The following is a 17,481-nucleotide window of genomic DNA, read 5'->3' as shown; positions in this document are numbered from 1 at the left end:
TTTGATCATCTCATAATTACTTTCGCCAATTTCATCAATCTCAGTACGTTGATTGCATTGTTTCGCAACGGCACGCTTCGGCTTTTTAGGCTCACTGTCTACATTAGTCTGTGTTGATTTTTTTCTCTTTTTATGACTCGTAAAGATGTCAAACTTTTTGTCGATCTGATTCAATACAACGTGCGAATGTGATGATGATGAGTGAACCTCAGGAACGCTTTTTAAGCAGAACGGTCGATTTTCAGGTGCGAATCTAATTGACGACAATACTGTGACTTTTTTCTTGTTTGATGAAGAAGAACTTATTTGTTGGGAAGATTTACTATTTTCTTCTGTTGATTCAAGAACTCTCTCTGTATCTATCTTTGGCACTTTGTTGTCACATGCTGCTAATGTTTTATCTGTGTCATACATTTCTTTTACTATTTTATCGATCTCTTGTTCTCTTGTCAACTGCTCAAATATATCGGGATCATAATTTTCGGAAAGAAAAGCATCCGGTAGAGAGTCTAGTTCTGATTCGCTGTGTAAACTCACAACCGTACTATCCGGTGTTGTTGCTATGCTTGAAGACCTCTTATTTCTTTTTTTAGTATTGGAAGTGGGTTGGATGTTTTCTTTTTCTATAAGTGTTTTCTTTCCTTTCCCTTTTCCTTTTCCTTTTGGATCAAATTTATTTGTATTTTTAATCTGTTCGGTCAAAATTGCAGATGTATCTATAGTTTTTTTTTGTTTTCGGGGAATCATGTTATTTCTCTTAACCTGTTTATGTTTTACTTGTAATCCAGCTGGCCCAGCTATTTCAGTGTCAGAAGTATTAGAACCTCCATCTTTCTGTTCTGATTTAGACGGTTCAAGTTTTCCTTTTTTGTCACATTTTCCTTTTTTTTTTTGCAGTTATCTTTTTTCTTGATATGACTGTTTCTTTGTCGTTACTCATTTCTGTTACTTTTTGTTGTTCCAAAAACGTATTTGTTATAACTTCTGCGCCTTTAGCTACGCGTTTCAGTTTGTGTAAGTTCTTATTCGCATCGGTTCGAGGTTGCTGTGTAACTTTTTCTAAAAGCAGTTGCTCAAACGAAACGGTGGGCCGGTCGCTGATATTTCGATTGTTTGAATCAGGAGATATATCAGTTATACATTTGTTTATAACAGCAAGGCATAATTCAGTAAGAGGTTTCACACTTGTCTTGGATACCTGCTTTTCCCATCTTTTGAAAGCAGCTGGGTCAAATTTTTCCTTTGGGATCACTGTTGGGTTAAAAGGGTAGATACCTCCTTTTTTAAATCCACTCTGTATTACACTTGGTGTCGTTTGGTGCCAAGTATCTGCAAATAGGCCAGCGAATTCTTGTTTTTTAAATTTCAGGCCTACATTCTGACGTTGCCATTCTACAAGCTTCATATCCCACTTGTTTTTAAAGGATTTAAAAACTGACAAGTCCAGTGGCTGCAACAAGTTAGATGTGTGTGCAGGCAGTTTTAAAATTGTGATATCATTTTCTGCTGCCAGTGCTACTACTTTTACATCAAGGTGTGTAGTGTGGCCATCATATATTAGAAGCACTGCTGGTCTTTCTTCGCCCATATTTGGAATCATTACTGTCGACATATAATTGTAGAAGGCTTCAGTTTCGATCCACCCTCTTTTAGTTGCCGCATAAGCAAGTTCAAAATCATGCTCTGGATTAGGCTTTGACATCCACTGTTCGTACATATTCTTGCCTTTGTATATTACGAGCGGATTTAATTTTTCACCGGCTGCATTGACGGCTGCCAAAACGGTAATATTTTCCCTGCCGCTGCCGGCCGTTGTCCTCACACAGGGTGCTCCTACTCCACCAACTACTTTAGTTCTGGTCGGATCTAAACAGACAGCCGTTTCGTCTATATTCCAAATTCTCCGGGGGTCATCAAGTTTCAATTTTGTTAAAGTGTCTCCCAGTAGTGAAAAATACTCATTGATCACAAAAGGGTCCGTCATTTTTTTACGTAGGTATTCCACCGGCTGTGCTTTCTTAATCGATAAGCCGTGCCGTTTACGAAACCCAATGAACCAATCTTTACCCGGTCTGTCGTCGCGAAATGGTGTATTTAATCCATTCTTCTTTACAAATTGCTGAACCAAATCTAACACTTCTGATCGCGACAACCCCCAACCCCATTTCTCTATAGTGCGAAGACAATCTGCCAATGATTTCTCCATTTCAGGCGGTATACTTGTTGGTCGACCAAGGCTATCACTTATTTGGCCCGTCCTTTGTTTCACCCTGTCATCGAGTGTGGAAGTAGGTATTCCATATAATCGAGATGCTTCGGCATTAGTGAGCTCTTTCCTTCTCACTCTTTCAACAGCCGTCTTCAAATCTTGTTCAGAATATGAAGCTCGCTGTGAACTTCTAATGTATTTCGTAGGCATGATGAATCTGTAACACAATTATAAAAAATATTTCTGAAATCCAAGTTTAATGTTTATGGTTTATATAAATGGTTTTGCTTTCTTTATTTTTATAGTGAATCTTTAAGAATAAAGTGTAGAAGGAATTATGCATAACGCAGTTATACTCTTGTTTAGTGTTGGTGGAATCTTGTACCTAGAGAAAGACGCTCATGTTAGGGCAGTCGGGTGAACTGCCCGTACCAACATTAATTTTCACGGATAGGCTTTCAAACTCCGAAACGCAAAATGAAATCTCATAAAACCAAAATCATATCGGCCAAATAATGACAGCGCCATCTATTCTTATAATTTGGAACTAAATCTTTTCTTTATATAAAATAGTACATTACGATACAAGTGCGAAAAATAGGAAATTCGAAACGAGTGGCGATAAATTAAAACACGACCGAAGGGAGTGTTTTAAATCGACACGAGTTGCGAATTACCTATTCGCACATGTATCGTACAACGTTTTACAGTACATATGGCCCTTTAAATGTTCGACACAGTAACGTAATATGCTACTTCTCGCACTAGTGCTATAAAGTAGCCCCATATGTACTGTAAATATACATTTTTAAGCTTAAGAACAAAAAGCAATAAAATTCCAAGCCCACACTCAAAAGGTATACGAAAACCATTGAGAAGTTCCACTATCCTGATCCTGACTCCATGATCAGACTATAACACAATAATCAACATCATAATTGAGCTTCCTTATAATCCGTGTAGATTCAAAGTTTGGGAATACCTGACAGTTTCAGATCAAATAATTTTCATCCGATCTTTCACTACCTCGGGTAAGACCGGATCTCAGCCTACAGTAGCCGTAGCTGTAACGTCTTAGCCTGACTAAACTCTACTACAAAAGCTTTGTAAGCTGAAATACTGTTACTTTCCTCAACTCTATTGAAACCTTTGGAAAGTAATACAGAAATTTAGTAAATAAGGGTCTAGGCTATAGGGGATGAAGTATAAAATAAACAAGGTATTAAATGCTAATAAATTTGATTTATTGCATTAAAATTGATTGAGTATGATTCAATAATTTATGAGCTCTATATCCAATGAAGTCTGATTAGGACCCATTCGGATATACCGCCTTGATTGCTAGGGCCAAATACCTAAGTCAGGAAAACAAGACGGAACAAAAACCTGACTGCCCAATTTAACCTGTATACAAACATAACAAAATATGTCACAGATAAAGACAAATTAAAACCTCATTTAAATTAGGTATGGCGTGATCATTTAGTGGTAAATATAGACCAACATCATGATAAATAACAACCCAAGCTCTCTGAGGTGTGAGACATGTTACATGATAAAATAAAATCTGAAATATGTTCCAACAAGCACAAAACATATCCGTTCTTAAAGAAAGACGAATATAAACCATGTCAATAAAATGAAACACTATTTTAAGTGCATTGAACCAATAGGAAATTATTAAAATCCTATCAAAATTATTGAATACTATTTACAAGACTACTATAATAAACCCTACCTTCTTCCTATAAAATGCCATTGTGGGATACACCAGGAGATCAAAATATTCCTACTTTAAGATAAAGAAAATTATGAAACAAGAAGTTGTAGCAAGTTCTATTAATAATATATAAGGTTTACTAATATGCTCAGATATAAATAAAGATATGTTAGCACTTATGTTGTAATTGACGTATTGATAACGTATTCATAAATGTGTTATAAAGATCGACCGGGTGAAGTCTGGCTTCTCACAACTATATTACTTTAATTAGTATACTGTAAAATAGCTGGTTGCAGTCAACTATAAGGCAACCTTTTGGATCTCATAAAATTATCATGCATACGCCGCTCTATGGACAACTCCCTAATATGTCAAGCCGCAAATCCCACGTGAAATGTTTCCATAGGTAAGTCACTTGGACCTTGCACCGTCTGCAGTACCTGAGGCATGTAGCCTAATGGAATATTACACGTAAGGTTCAGACTATCAAGTACTGAAACCGGGATAATAGTAAATAAATGACATGAGTGACCAAGAACGAAAATATACAAGACAATGATATAAGCGTTGCCCCTAATATCATGAGATCAGCCATTTTACTAAATTATCATATGCGACATCTCGCAAAGAGTACAACTGTTAATTAAATTAAAAGCCAGTCGGTTTAGGATTTGATACCTTTAGTCATAACTGGGATCAATCAAATGCAACGACAATCCCAAATATAACTAAAAACCGCATTGTTAAAACAGCCACTTATAAAACCACTGTGACAGGTTTCAACAACTACAATTGATTAGTAAATATATATAATATCCTCTCAATTGGACATAATCCAAAATGTAATAACCACATTCTAGTCATATGATTTGATTCAATATGACAAATAAATTAGGGCAGGTATAATACATTGGCAAATACAGATCAAACTATATACCAAATGATCAAAATATATACACCCACAATAACATTTCAACATACGTAATATACTTAGGTATGTACCTATAAAACGGAATCATGATCATAAAATAAGTATCAAATAGGCACCAGTTATCTACCTACAAATAAGTAAGCAGTTAGGAATCGTGAATATTATTTAAACCGCTTGTATACTCCTATAATGACTAGACTATGAAATTAAAACCTTTTGTATAATTTATTGAAAGGTTACGTCACCGCTAGGTATTAAGATCTGCTTGATGGGGCTTCGATGCTCTCACATCATGATGAGAAGACAAGGCAAGGCAGGATCAATTCTCATTCCACGCAAATGGACGGCGCACTGGATACAATGTGCAGGCGTGAGATACAGATGCGGCGTAGTGCAGCCAGCCTCTTCATGTAGAAGATAGGTCTTGCATCTGGGCGCCCGTGGCAGTGGGGTTGATCAGGTACCGACGAGGATGCTCGGAGACACCGAGACACTCGAAAGCCGCTGATGGAACAAGACTCGCTCCGCAACCACCGTGAACCGGAAATTGAGACAAAAATAGTGCTTAATATTCTAATCGAGTTAAACATTTACGCCCTACGGAATATATGAAGCTAAGTATCTATATGAATAAAGACAACTAGGCATTCAAAGGAAGAATCATTTCAATTATGATAATCAAACTATAATAGTGGAAGTCAAAGGATCTAAACTTAGTGACGTACAGAATACCTATAACAGTAGCCACGGTAATTAAGCTACTGTAAGAAGTCATTGAATAAAACCTATAATGTATTGCGACATAATATTACGTCATTAGCCATTTGTATAACATTCTAAATAAATAAGTATTTTGTAAGACTCATTCACCAAACAATTATATCAATCTAGTTTATGAACTTGGTTACTAATTAAACAAACGTGGCCGTATACCTATATACGCGCGCACAAATAATTACACAACCAATTATTTTTGTAGTATTGTAAAAGGTGAATTATGTAGCTGCGTATTACATCATAATTAATACACTCAACCTATCAACCTACATTTTCAATCAAAGTGCTGTAATTCACTGACACTGAAACATGAAAGTATGTGATATATAGATATGTCAGGTCAAGATTGAGATAACATATAAATCAGAACCAACGCACCGTGTCTACTAGCTTGCACCGGAGTGAATCTTCGCCTTCGCCCACATCTGCGAAGTCTGCATCTTGATTTGAAGCGTAGAAGCTCTCGAAGGCAGAACACCCCAGGAATTGATGGCGGGACACGAAGCAGGCGCCCTTAGGATCCGCTGACAGGACTCGATATTCCTCGTACATGAACCGAGAATTCAGAAATAAATAATTTTAAATATATGTTAAAACATTTCATGAATTAAACTACCTACAACGTTCGTTGACTTTACGTGTTATACTATATATGGTAATAATGACTGATATTGACGGCTAAACCTACATAAAACGATAAAGAAATGACCGCCGAGTGTAACACAACTAAAGTTATTTATCAACCTAATTGAACACATCTACTTATGCCATCTATATCTAAATCGAGACACATTCCACCCTTGCCATTGAATTAAAACATGGAAAATACATACGTTCCACTTCTTTTCGTAAACGGTTAATCCACAATAATAAACGCGCTCGTTTACTACTAAACACACATTCATTTATTTGCTAATGATTTCACAACTCAAATCAAGTACTTATCGTAATTGAATGCATCTACCTACCCTATAATCATATTACACACGAACACTGATTTACCTATCTTCAAAATTGATTATATTTAAAAAGCATATACATGATTTAGAAATTCACTGAACAAATGAAATTAAATATCTCAATACATTTTGCCGTCGTAGTTAAAATAACACTCTCGTACAAGAATCCGACTTGCATTCACAGAGCACAAGAATCGTCATCTCGTTCCACAATGAAGGGTACCCAACGCGATCTATTCAACCTACCCGCTATTCATATATAGAAATAATGATTTTATTTATGGGCAACTCGTTGGTATCAACCAAGCCTACAATCCTACTGATATTAAGCAAACATTGGAGCCTATGAATGAACGAAATATGTATTTTAGGTTTCCTCAAGATATAAAATGATATGCAAATAATTAAGTAGGTATATGAAATTACCGCATCGTAACACAGTTGTTTGGCAGCTGACCCATGATGGTTTTGTGTTTTTCAACACGCCCATGGTCCGGATGAAGCTCCTACAGCTTCCCGCCCATGTTGGCCGTATCCACACGCTAAGCTTCCAACGAAGGTGGCAGCTTATACTCGTATCTGCGAACAAGCTCTAATACACGGTTTTCTTATGATTTGCCACTCACAGTGACAATTTAAGAACCTTTACGACCCGATGCTCGTGAAATGTAGCCCTTTCGGCAGCTGCCCGTGGTAGGCTCACGCAGTTCTTCACAACCATGGTTCAAGTCAACACGACCCGCGCGTCGTCCATTGCAGTCGCTGTTCTTTTTCATATCTCCTGAAGATGGCCGCTAATAGACGTATCTGCAAACAAGCTTAGACACATGGCTTTCTTACAACCTAACACTCACAGGATTCCTTCTTGACTCGACGCTCTGCTGAAGGCAAAAGATCACGAATCCACTTTGCAGTTCCTTAAATAACCTCGTTCCCCCATGAGAACCCCTCAACCGCCATGTTAATCCTACTCCTAAGCCCAACCAGAATGCAGAGTTTTGATTGGATAATATTTACTATCCTCGTCTATGATTGGTCACTTTTATTCCCGCGTATTTAGATTGATCTGCCTTACAACAGATGGCATCTCTAAAGATAACATAAATAAATTAAAAGCTTACGAAGTAGTTTATTGTGTTTAATCGATTATTCAATAAACATTACTTAAGAATTTATATTGAAAAATATATTATAAACAAATATTGTACTATGCAATATTATCATGAGTAAACTACCTGCTAGTTTAGTCATTCACCGCCAGATGTCACCGGATGCCACTGTCACATTACAAGTGCGAATATTATGCGCGAAATTCACTCCAAACAAATTCAATAATTTCTAAGAGAGTAAATAAATAAATGTAGATGTCAGTCTGTTACATAGCCCAATTTCAATTATACAGATATATCACAAATTTAATAAAACTAATATGTACTATGTAAAAGAAACAATAAACGCAACTACTTACCAAATAATGCCAAAACACTAGCGGAGTGTATTTTCGGACACACGATTTCTTCTAGCATTTTACTTCGCGGCACATAACACGCGACTCGTCGGTCGGAGCGACCAGTGCGGACTGAAGAGGGGAGCAGAATAAAATGGCGCATCACGTGGGGTTGCCAGCATTTAAAAAAGTCCACAAAATAAGGGTACAATCAAATAATACGATCATACCCGATGTCCGGGATTACCCGAACGCACCTTACCGACACATCCGCGAGGTGCATTATAAGGTAACACCCAGTGATGGACACATACCAGTTATGGACACCCCCTACCAGTGCGGCGCATTCGGCTGGTACTCCAGTCTGTACCGACACATCCGCGAGGTGCATTATAAGGTAACACCCAGTGATGGACACATACCAGTTATGGACACCCCCTACCAGTGCGGCGCATTCGGCTGGTACTCCAGTCTGTACCGACACATCCGCGAGGTGCATTATAAGGTAACACCCAGTGATGGACACATACCAGTTATGGACACCCCCTACCAGTGCGGCGCATTCGGCTGGTACTCCAGTCTGTACCGACACATCCGCGAGGTGCATTATAAGGTAACACCCAGTGATCCACCAAATCCAAATTATAACAGGGGTGTTTACGGGCCATTATGGGGTCAAAGGGGTTTTGGCCAGGATGGGACACTCTGACAACACCGATTGTCGAATGTGTGGTGAAGAGGAAGAGACAGTAACACACCTAATGTGTGAATGTCACGCCCTCGCCAGACAAAGAATGAAGGACTTTGGAGCAGGCTATCTGGAACCAAAGGAATTCAAAAGGCTACCCATAAGCTCCACCATCCGACACATGGAAATGGTCAAAAAGGCTCTTGAGTAGCTAATGGGTCTTTCCTTAGGGGGCAACTACACAAAACATCCCTATGGGTCGAAGTGTATCTGCAAGGGCCCCCGGAAATTAGAAGATAAGATAACACCCAGTGATGGACACATACCAGTTATGGACACCCCCTACCAGTGCAGCGTTCATTATAAGGTAACACACGGTAATGGACACAAATACTAGTTATTGACTTTAAGTGACAGAAATCTGTGATAAAATAAATAAACAAGTCCCACAGTAAGCTTAATAATAATAAGGGGGCGTCCATTAATCGCGTCATATTGTATAGGGGGGGGAGGGGGTCAGCAAAAAATCACCAATGATCACCACAGGGGTCGGGGGGGTATGGACACGTATCACGTGTATTTTTTTTTTCATCTGTGCTATACTGTATTATAGTCAATAAAATAAAAATAATAGTTTTCCGCCCTTCAATTAACCAAACTGTCAAAACACGTGTACTTAGGTTCATTTGTTAGAAAACTGTTCTTTAGTTATCGAAAAAAATACACGTCATATTGGATGGGGGGGGGGTCCTGAAAATATCACCAAAGATCACCATGGGGGAGGGGGGGGTCTAAAACAAGCCAAAAACGTATGACGCGATTAATGGACGCCCCCTAAGGCTTGTGTTGAGGGTACTTAGACAACGATATATATAATATATAAATATTTATAAATACTTAAATACATGTCTCAGGAACAAATATCCATGCTCATCACACAAATAAATGCCCTTACCAGGATTTGAACCCGGGACCATCGGCTTCATAGGCAGGGTCACTACCCACTAGGCCAGAGCGGTCGTCAATAAGGCTTGTGTTTTGCGTACTTAGACAACAATATACAAGGTAGCCAAAAAATACGTGCATTCCCGTTGCCAGGGAGGTTTTGGGCTTATACTGAGCAACTTTTACTATGAGACCGACCCCGAAACCGCGAAATTGCAGCTGCAAGCATTGTGTTCAATAAAAAAAACAACGGGTTGCACTCCGGGAGTGCCGGCAGAAGTGAAAACTTGAATATTAACGTTGTGCATTTTTGATATTTTGGAATGGTTAGGGAATAATTTTGCACGAATTGCTTTAATTATAAGTATGGCTTCAATGACATTGTAACAGTTTTTCGATCAGGTCACGTGTCCGTCTTACGAATTTTCAATCTGACGAATCTGTCGGTCACGTGACCTGTCGCGAGTTTAACATTTTTCCCCATCACAAAAAGTGCACAGCGCCGCTAAAGGAGTTTTCACTTTTAAAAAAACACTCCTGACGGACATTGACAAACTCCAGTTATGGACACTAACAAGGAAAGGTACCCAACTGTCCGGTTCCGATTTGATTTATATTTATATATGTTATAGAGTAGTCTAAAATAACAGACACGTATTTTTTTTAGCTGCCCAAACTCAACCTATTGGGAGAAATTGTCCTCCAAAGTACTAAAAAGTTACTAAATCTTCTAACTCCTATAGAAAGTGATGCTCAAGCAACTTGCTAGTTAATGGCTTGTTTGAGTATATGTTTGAGAACAGGAAAAAATAATGTACACGAGTTTTGTTATATCGGCTTAAAAGTTTTCCTAAAAAACACCCGTCTTTATGTGTAACTTTAGCGATAAGATATTATAAAACTTCGAATGTCTTTTTTTTTAGGAAAAAATGAGTTTTAGCCGATATAACAAAACACGAGCCCATTATTTTTTGTTGCTTTCAAACATATACTCAAACCAGCCATTAACACTTTCTCCCAATAGGTTGAGTTTGGGCAGCTAAAAAAAAATACGTGTCCGTTATTTTAGACTACTCTATAACATATATAAATATAAATCAAATCGGTACCGGACAGTTGGATACCTTTCCTTGTAAGTCGAGTCGAATAGGTGTCACCAATGTTTGGGTTTGTTAGAACTCCCGATGATTAGTTGCCTATGTAACTGCGATAAAATCTTGTATTAAAAATTCAGTTTTTAACAAAAAACTAATTTTCAGATGAAAGTGCAACCAAAGAAGACTAAGAAGGGAAAGAAGATAGAAGATATGGACGTGATGCCGCCGCTGCCCGGGCCCGGTTAAACATACACACAGACAGATAATTAAGGGAACATACATATACTACGTGTCTCATTTTCACATTTACCCCCTTCCCTCCTGCAGTATATGCCAACTTCTGGTTTTCACGTAGTAATTCAAACATGTGTCCTTAAATATATTTCTCATCACACTTGCTCGAAAAAGATCTCATTTCATGCTGGTGTACTAAAGGACAAACCTATATTGTTCCCGCGGGAATTATGGAATGTGAAAAAGAAAGCTATAATTCTGCTTTTCTTTATGTCACTAATTTATATGAACCAACCAAGTAGGTGTAAATGAGTGTTACTTTTAAAATATACTAGTGTTATTTTTTTCGAGCCTTTAAGAGTGTCTTACTGCTGGGCAAACAAAGGCCTCCCCCCCTAGACTTTCAATCTTCCCGATTAACTGCAGCATCCGTCCAGTTGCTGAGAAATGCGTCCAGGTCGACATTCGTGGGACACTATAGGCTCGTAAAAACATTGTCGTTTGAAATACATTTACAGAATTTTCAATTGTGTCTGAATGCCGGATGAATCTGTGTCTTCGATGCCTAACCTAACAAAGAATGACAATATGGCGGACGAATGTTGAAATGTCATCGTGTTTAAGAATTATTTGGCTTAAAATTTAGTTTTTTCTTCGCAAGCGTGATGAAAAACGTGTGTAACTCCGGGGTGAGAATATTACAAACTTGGGTCTTTAATTCACTCCAGCCTGCGGCTGTCGTGCATTAGCACCCTTGTTTCTGTTATATCTCTTATCGCCCGCGTTGCACAATGCACTATTTTTGTAAACAGTGTTGCACCCTGTGAGTTTATAAAGCGACATATTTGAATAAATGGTCGCGTACTGTGCGGTTTCAGAGGAATTTCCTCCCGCGAACGCTTCGGCTGTGGAATGAGCTTCCTGCCGTGGTTTTCCCGAGGGGCTACAGTATGGGGTTCTTCAAAAAAGGAGTGTACAGGTTTTTAAAGGGTCGGCAACGCGCATGTAATGCCTCTGGTGTTGCAGGCGTCCATAGGCTACGGTGACTGCTTACCATCAGGCGGGCCGTATGCTTGTTTGCCAACGTCGTGGTATAAAAAAAATAAAGATCGAAAAAGCGAGAGATTACCCAAGAAGATTGACTACATGACGAAAACCTAAGAGGGGCTCTCGTGGTATTTTGAACTCCCCTCCCACTTCCCCAAACTGGTCACGTAGTATGGGTACGTTCCCTAACATGGTAAAATCAAGTCAATAGGGAGTGTTACTGCAATATTCTGCCGCCAGAGTGCAGCACTAGCATCTTTAATAAACCATAGAGTAACTTATCCATACTGTGCCTTAAACTGTGTTTTGATAAGTTTTCACAGATAATAAAATATGACATTGATGCATCAGCGGTTTGTTTACAAAGGGCCTACCGGGAAACGCGAAAATCGAAATTTAGTTATCTGCGTCTTCATCGCTCGAATATGCAAGAGTGATAGAGAGGTTAGATAACGAAATTTCGATTTCCTTCTTTCGCGATACCTCAGATTAATATTTGCGTAATATTCCCTGTTCTTTGTCACTTATGGTTTAAACAGATCTTTGTTTTAAATGATAATTATTTTTAAAGTTGTTATTGTGATAAATGTAACTGAAGTTAAGTAAAAGACGATAAGCGCGAATAATTCCGTACATTGACCCGCCATCCATCGCATGCGTTTAGTTTTATTGCTGTCCCGCTCGCACACTGGCATTGACCACCGGCAATGGGCGGGACAGCATACACGCGCGTGGGATAGATATAGGCAATATACGATATTTCGTGTTTAGCGTCCGTTCAGTAAGTTTTAATGTAATATGAATTGTGAAGATTATTTATATTCATCAGACTGAAATAGATTTAAGCATCTTTACGATGTATGTGTGCATAATAAAATAAATAAATAATTTTAATTTGTAGTGTATATAATGAATTAAACCTTTTTTATATCAAACAAGTACTTTTATTAAATGGAAACTCCGTACATCAGTTTTCTTACCAAAACGCTTATTTATTTTCGTAGTCGACATCTAGCGTCAGGTAGCGGAATTATCAGTGCTACTTGACACTAGATGTCACGACTGCGAGAAGTGTATAGGGAGCGTGCATGAACTGTAGGAGGCAGCACAGGAGCCGTCAGATTTTTGGCGCGAGGCGTAAATGTGATGTTTCTTGTTCCGATGTAGCCCACAAGATGGCAGAACCTACTAAGCACAAGAAAACACTTGACGTGTAAATGTACATGTTTATGGTTCCGATTCAGGCCACAAGATGGCAGACCCTCCAACGCGCACGGTCCCTATTTCTCAATAATTTACAACTAATATTACAAGCAGAACAATCAAGGATCGATAATTAATTTAATTATGGAATCGGGAGCTTAATATCGGAATGGAACTGTTAGTTTAATATCAGAATGAAAAAAAAAAGGACTGGGAAAGTAAAAGGAGAAAAAAATGCCCTAGGGCAACACTTAGCAAACTGTATCCGATTCGTACGTCGCTCCGACGTGCGAGCGAGATGTCGGTATAATACGCGCATAGCGTTGTCTCGCTCAAACATCGGAGCGACGTACGAATCGGATGCAGTGCCATGCGGCTAAAACGTAGGTATCACTCTCCACAGATAAACAAAGAGCTACTTTCAGAGAATAAGAAATGAAAATAATATTTATCTTAAATAAAACTACCATGATAATCAAAAACCTTATATTAATAATTAAATTATACACTATAGTCAGTCGAACGACGTCACATTTATAGTCCATGCTAACTTTGCATTGTGTCCGACAGAACAAAGTGAAACAGTGCCATCATTAATGTCATTTTCATAACATTTTGACATTATTAGACTTTGTTATTGCAAATGCCATGCAGTTAGTCGACTTAGGGTTACTTGCACCATCCCACTAACCCGGGGTAAAACCAGGTTTAACCAGTTAACCTCGGGTTAGTGGTATGGGGCAAGTAACCGTAACAGTTACAAGTTGAGGATCACAATATTTCGTAACTTATTCTGTATTTAGTCATTACGGTTACGTATTGGAGCATTGCACTGCATTGTGTTGCATTGGATATTTCAGCTAGGTCTAAATAGGCTATTCATAAATTACGTTACACGAATATCAAGATTTTTTTATCCTTTGCCCTTGTCACACCTGGCTGCTGCTTGTCACACCTGGTCATTTGGCAAACCCCTCCCCTTGTGACGTCACATATTTGGCAATTTTGTTTTCAACGGAATTAGCAATCTAATTAGGTATCTCCTTGGATTTCACGGGCCTATAAATCCCGGTCTTTTGATAGGCTTGCGTGGGGATATAGATCCAACACGTAGAGGCCTCTTGGAGAGCTTTAATGTCATGTAGAACGCCTGCTGGAATCCGTTCACGGGCGCAACAATAGACACCCATGAACCGGTCGCAACAGGCATTGGGACTATTGTAGTAAAGTGAACAGTATAACGGTCTAATTAGGTATTATTATTATAATAAAAAATATTTTAAGCAATATTAGAAAACTTATAACATCAAATCGATTAGGTATAAAAATTACAATGATTATCTTTGCAAAAAGTAGTTATTTTCTTGTAAAGTGAATTAAAAATAAACAATTTTAGATTACAAATGAAAATAAAGTGACGTCTCAAAGTTTGTCGGTCTCTCCTCCCTCATTGTCACATCTCACATTTTCATGACCCCCTCCCTCTCCCTAAACGTGTAACGTAATTAATGGATGATCCCAAAGAGCTAATCGGAGCCTACCGCGAAAACCGAAATTCAAAATGGGTCCACACAGAGCGAGCATACGCGCGAGACATTTTCTCGCTCACAAAACGCCAGTTTACGTATGCTTCGGTCGAGGCATTCTTGCCTTATGTGTGGACCCGCCTGATTGCGGGCATCTTTCTAAGCCACTAGGCATAGAAAGATGCCCCGCAATTTACGAGCTTGGATTTTCACGGTTAAAGCCCTCTTCCGTTGTGGAGAAACGTAGAGAATTAGGTGACGTCTACTTCTTCTTCATGGGTCGTGTCTGCTGGGCGGGCGGCGCGGCGCGGGCGGGCGGCGCGGGGCGGCGCGCGCCGAAGGGCCCGCGCGCGCCCCCCCCGCGCGCCGCGCGCAGCCCGCCGCGACCCTTCGACACCTCGCGCAGCCCGCGGGACTTCACCTGGGAATTAACGACTGCCTTACAAAATAACCACGATGGTGGTCCATTTGGGGGTAATGCCCGGGATAACTATCACTGATATTGTCTTCAACTATCACTGATATTGTCTTCAACTATCACTGATATTGTCTTCAACTATCACTGATATTGTCTTCAACTATCACTGATATTGTCTTCGGAAATAAAAGTACACTAGTACTACTTAGTTTTTGCAATAATGAGTTGAATGAAACTAAACATTCGAAATAATAATATTACTGGTGACACATGTCAAACAGAGGAGGGACGAACATCCAAATTCTTGCTGAAGTTCAGACATTTTATCACGCATTAGCACCCATCTACTTGCAAACACATCTTGGGATCTGATGCAAGTGTAGTCGAGCTTGAACAATAGGAGAGTTCCTGCGCGAGTTCAAGAGTGAAAACTGTATATCAGATAAGACTATATATGAGCTCTTTTGAGACTGTGTTTGCTCACCTACTCTACTTACAGAAAATTGGCAGTGAAGTATATATACAAATAAGAGGGTTCTTGCCTTGAAAAATATATGTAAATCTTTTTCACATTTTCATAAGACTCCGCAACAAGCTCGGCCGAATGTCACCTTCCCATACAAACGGGGATTCATTCTCATTTTAAAACTATGTGTTGAATTGAAATGAAACTTTGCACATACAATGACATGCGGTATATCTATGTCCGTAATCTGGGGGCATGGCCGTGCCCCCGCCAAGACGAGACAAAAGGCAGTGCCTATCTTATCTTGGCATGTTTCATCGTATTTTCGGACCCTCATAGTTTTGGTTTGAATAATGCTAGAGAGCTGGAATTTTTAAGGTACTATGTAAATAATCAGTAGACTTATCAAAAATACCAAGTTTTATTAGGCTACTTTAGATTTTATACATACCTTAATTTTCACTGTCTCAGCCTTTACTGTTACAAAAGTTGACCATAAGCATGTCTAGTGTCACAGCATCGAGACAGCCAAGTTGTACTGTTTAACCAAGATGATGGCTTTATAGAGTTAGAGCTTGTAAAGTTAGGATTTATAGAGTTAACCTTTTGAACGCCACACCTATCGCACGCGGCGCGTAATCGTGAACCTTGTTGGTAAGCAGTTGATATTGGGCTGTAGCAGTCTTGGGCGGTCAAAAGGTTAAAGGGTTAGGATTAACGGAGTAAAAGTCTTGGTATTAAGAGATCAGATGACTTTTTAGTGTGAAAAATATAGGCGCATATTAGTCTTGGCAACACTTTACATGAAATGTTTTTGGTGGGATTAGTTTATACAGCTCCAGCTTATAAAACAAATAATATAGAGCATAAAACGAGTTTTGTATGAAAAATTAGAATTAACTGTATTTTTTTAACTATGGTATCTGAAGATACATAAACTAAATACAGACATAGATATACCTTATCCTATTGTAAGTACAAAGTTTCAAGAGCAATCTAGCCAGCCGTTTTAGAATGAGAGCGTAACTACGTTTGTGTGGAGAACCGAGCTTGCTGCGGACTAGTGGGTAATGGCTAAAGTAGCTTTCGGATTTGAATCCAGTATGATAAACAGTTAAAACTTACTTGTGTCTCTTCCTTGACCATATCAATAACTTCATCAGGAATACGTAAGTATTTGATAGTAGAACCGCGTATATAGCACTCGGGCATTCTCCAAAACTTGTCGCCGTCTCGTGATGTGCAAATTACTTCTCTCAAGTTGATATTCATCCAATTATCGCAAGAAACCAGATGCCCGTTGTAGGTCTCACCATTTTTAAGTTCTACGAGCATTGGATGGTTTTGAGCGGTTCGCAGTAATGATAACGGAAGCATCTTGATGGCTTTGAAAGGTCTAGTTTAGCAAGGTACCGATGAATTCCCTTAAATCGGATCAATTTACAAACTTAATACAATACAATGCTAAATTTCGCACTGTTGAAACGTAGCGTCATATAAAATAGGTTAGAAATATAGGTGTTTAATAGGAGCGGCGACGGTGTTCCACGTAACGCGGAAAATTAATTGTTTTATCGTATCGTATATCTACATTCAAGTCGAAACAAAAAAAATATTGATGTCAAGCAGCGAGTTACTTTCATTTTATTAAAATGTATTTACATAATCAAAGTGAAAATAGTGTTTTACATGTTTTGTTTGATTTAAAAAAAAATCAGCTATGTTTGCACTATAAATGACTTAATATTGACATTTTTGACAGCTTTCGGGCGTTTATTTAACTAACGATTTCCTGACAACAAACATCAGCG

The 17,481-nt window shown here is 38.7% G+C and overlaps 2 protein-coding genes across 2 annotated transcripts in view; one reads left to right on the top strand and one right to left on the bottom strand.

Annotated features, from left to right (window-relative positions):
* LOC133532673 (zinc finger protein 287-like) overlaps positions 1-12,995 on the top strand; it is a 39,646-nt gene extending 26,651 nt beyond the window's left edge. The window contains exon 12 of the mRNA XM_061871436.1: positions 10,939-12,995. Within this exon, the coding sequence (XP_061727420.1) occupies positions 10,939-11,022 (84 nt within the window). The 3' untranslated portion in view covers positions 11,023-12,995. The remainder of the gene's footprint in view (positions 1-10,938) is intronic.
* A 736-nt stretch (positions 12,996-13,731) lies between these two features.
* Positions 13,732-17,182, bottom strand: LOC133532675 (U6 snRNA-associated Sm-like protein LSm4). Its single transcript, XM_061871439.1, has 2 exons — positions 16,796-17,182; positions 13,732-15,207 (listed from the first exon to the last, which is right to left on the bottom strand). Exons 1-2 carry the CDS (start codon positions 17,045-17,047, stop codon positions 15,049-15,051), a joined length of 411 nt encoding a protein of 136 aa, XP_061727423.1. The 5' UTR covers positions 17,048-17,182; the 3' UTR covers positions 13,732-15,048.
* Between the last annotated feature and the right edge of the window lie 299 nt (positions 17,183-17,481).

This window comes from Cydia pomonella, chromosome 27 (assembly GCF_033807575.1).
Source record: "Cydia pomonella isolate Wapato2018A chromosome 27, ilCydPomo1, whole genome shotgun sequence".
In the NCBI taxonomy this organism is placed as follows: Eukaryota; Metazoa; Arthropoda; class Insecta; order Lepidoptera; family Tortricidae; genus Cydia; species Cydia pomonella.
The sequence above is the reverse complement of the archived record's forward strand: the minus strand, read 5'-3'. Positions and strand labels throughout refer to the sequence as shown.

Coding starts and splice junctions, on each gene's coding strand:
- LOC133532675 (XM_061871439.1), bottom strand. CDS start 17,047: ATGCTTCCGTTATCATTACTGCGAACCGCTCAAAACCATCCAATGCTC. Junction 15,208..16,795: donor TGGTCAAGGAAGAGACACAA/GTAAGTTTTAAC, acceptor GTTAATTCCCAG/GTGAAGTCCCGCGGGCTGCG.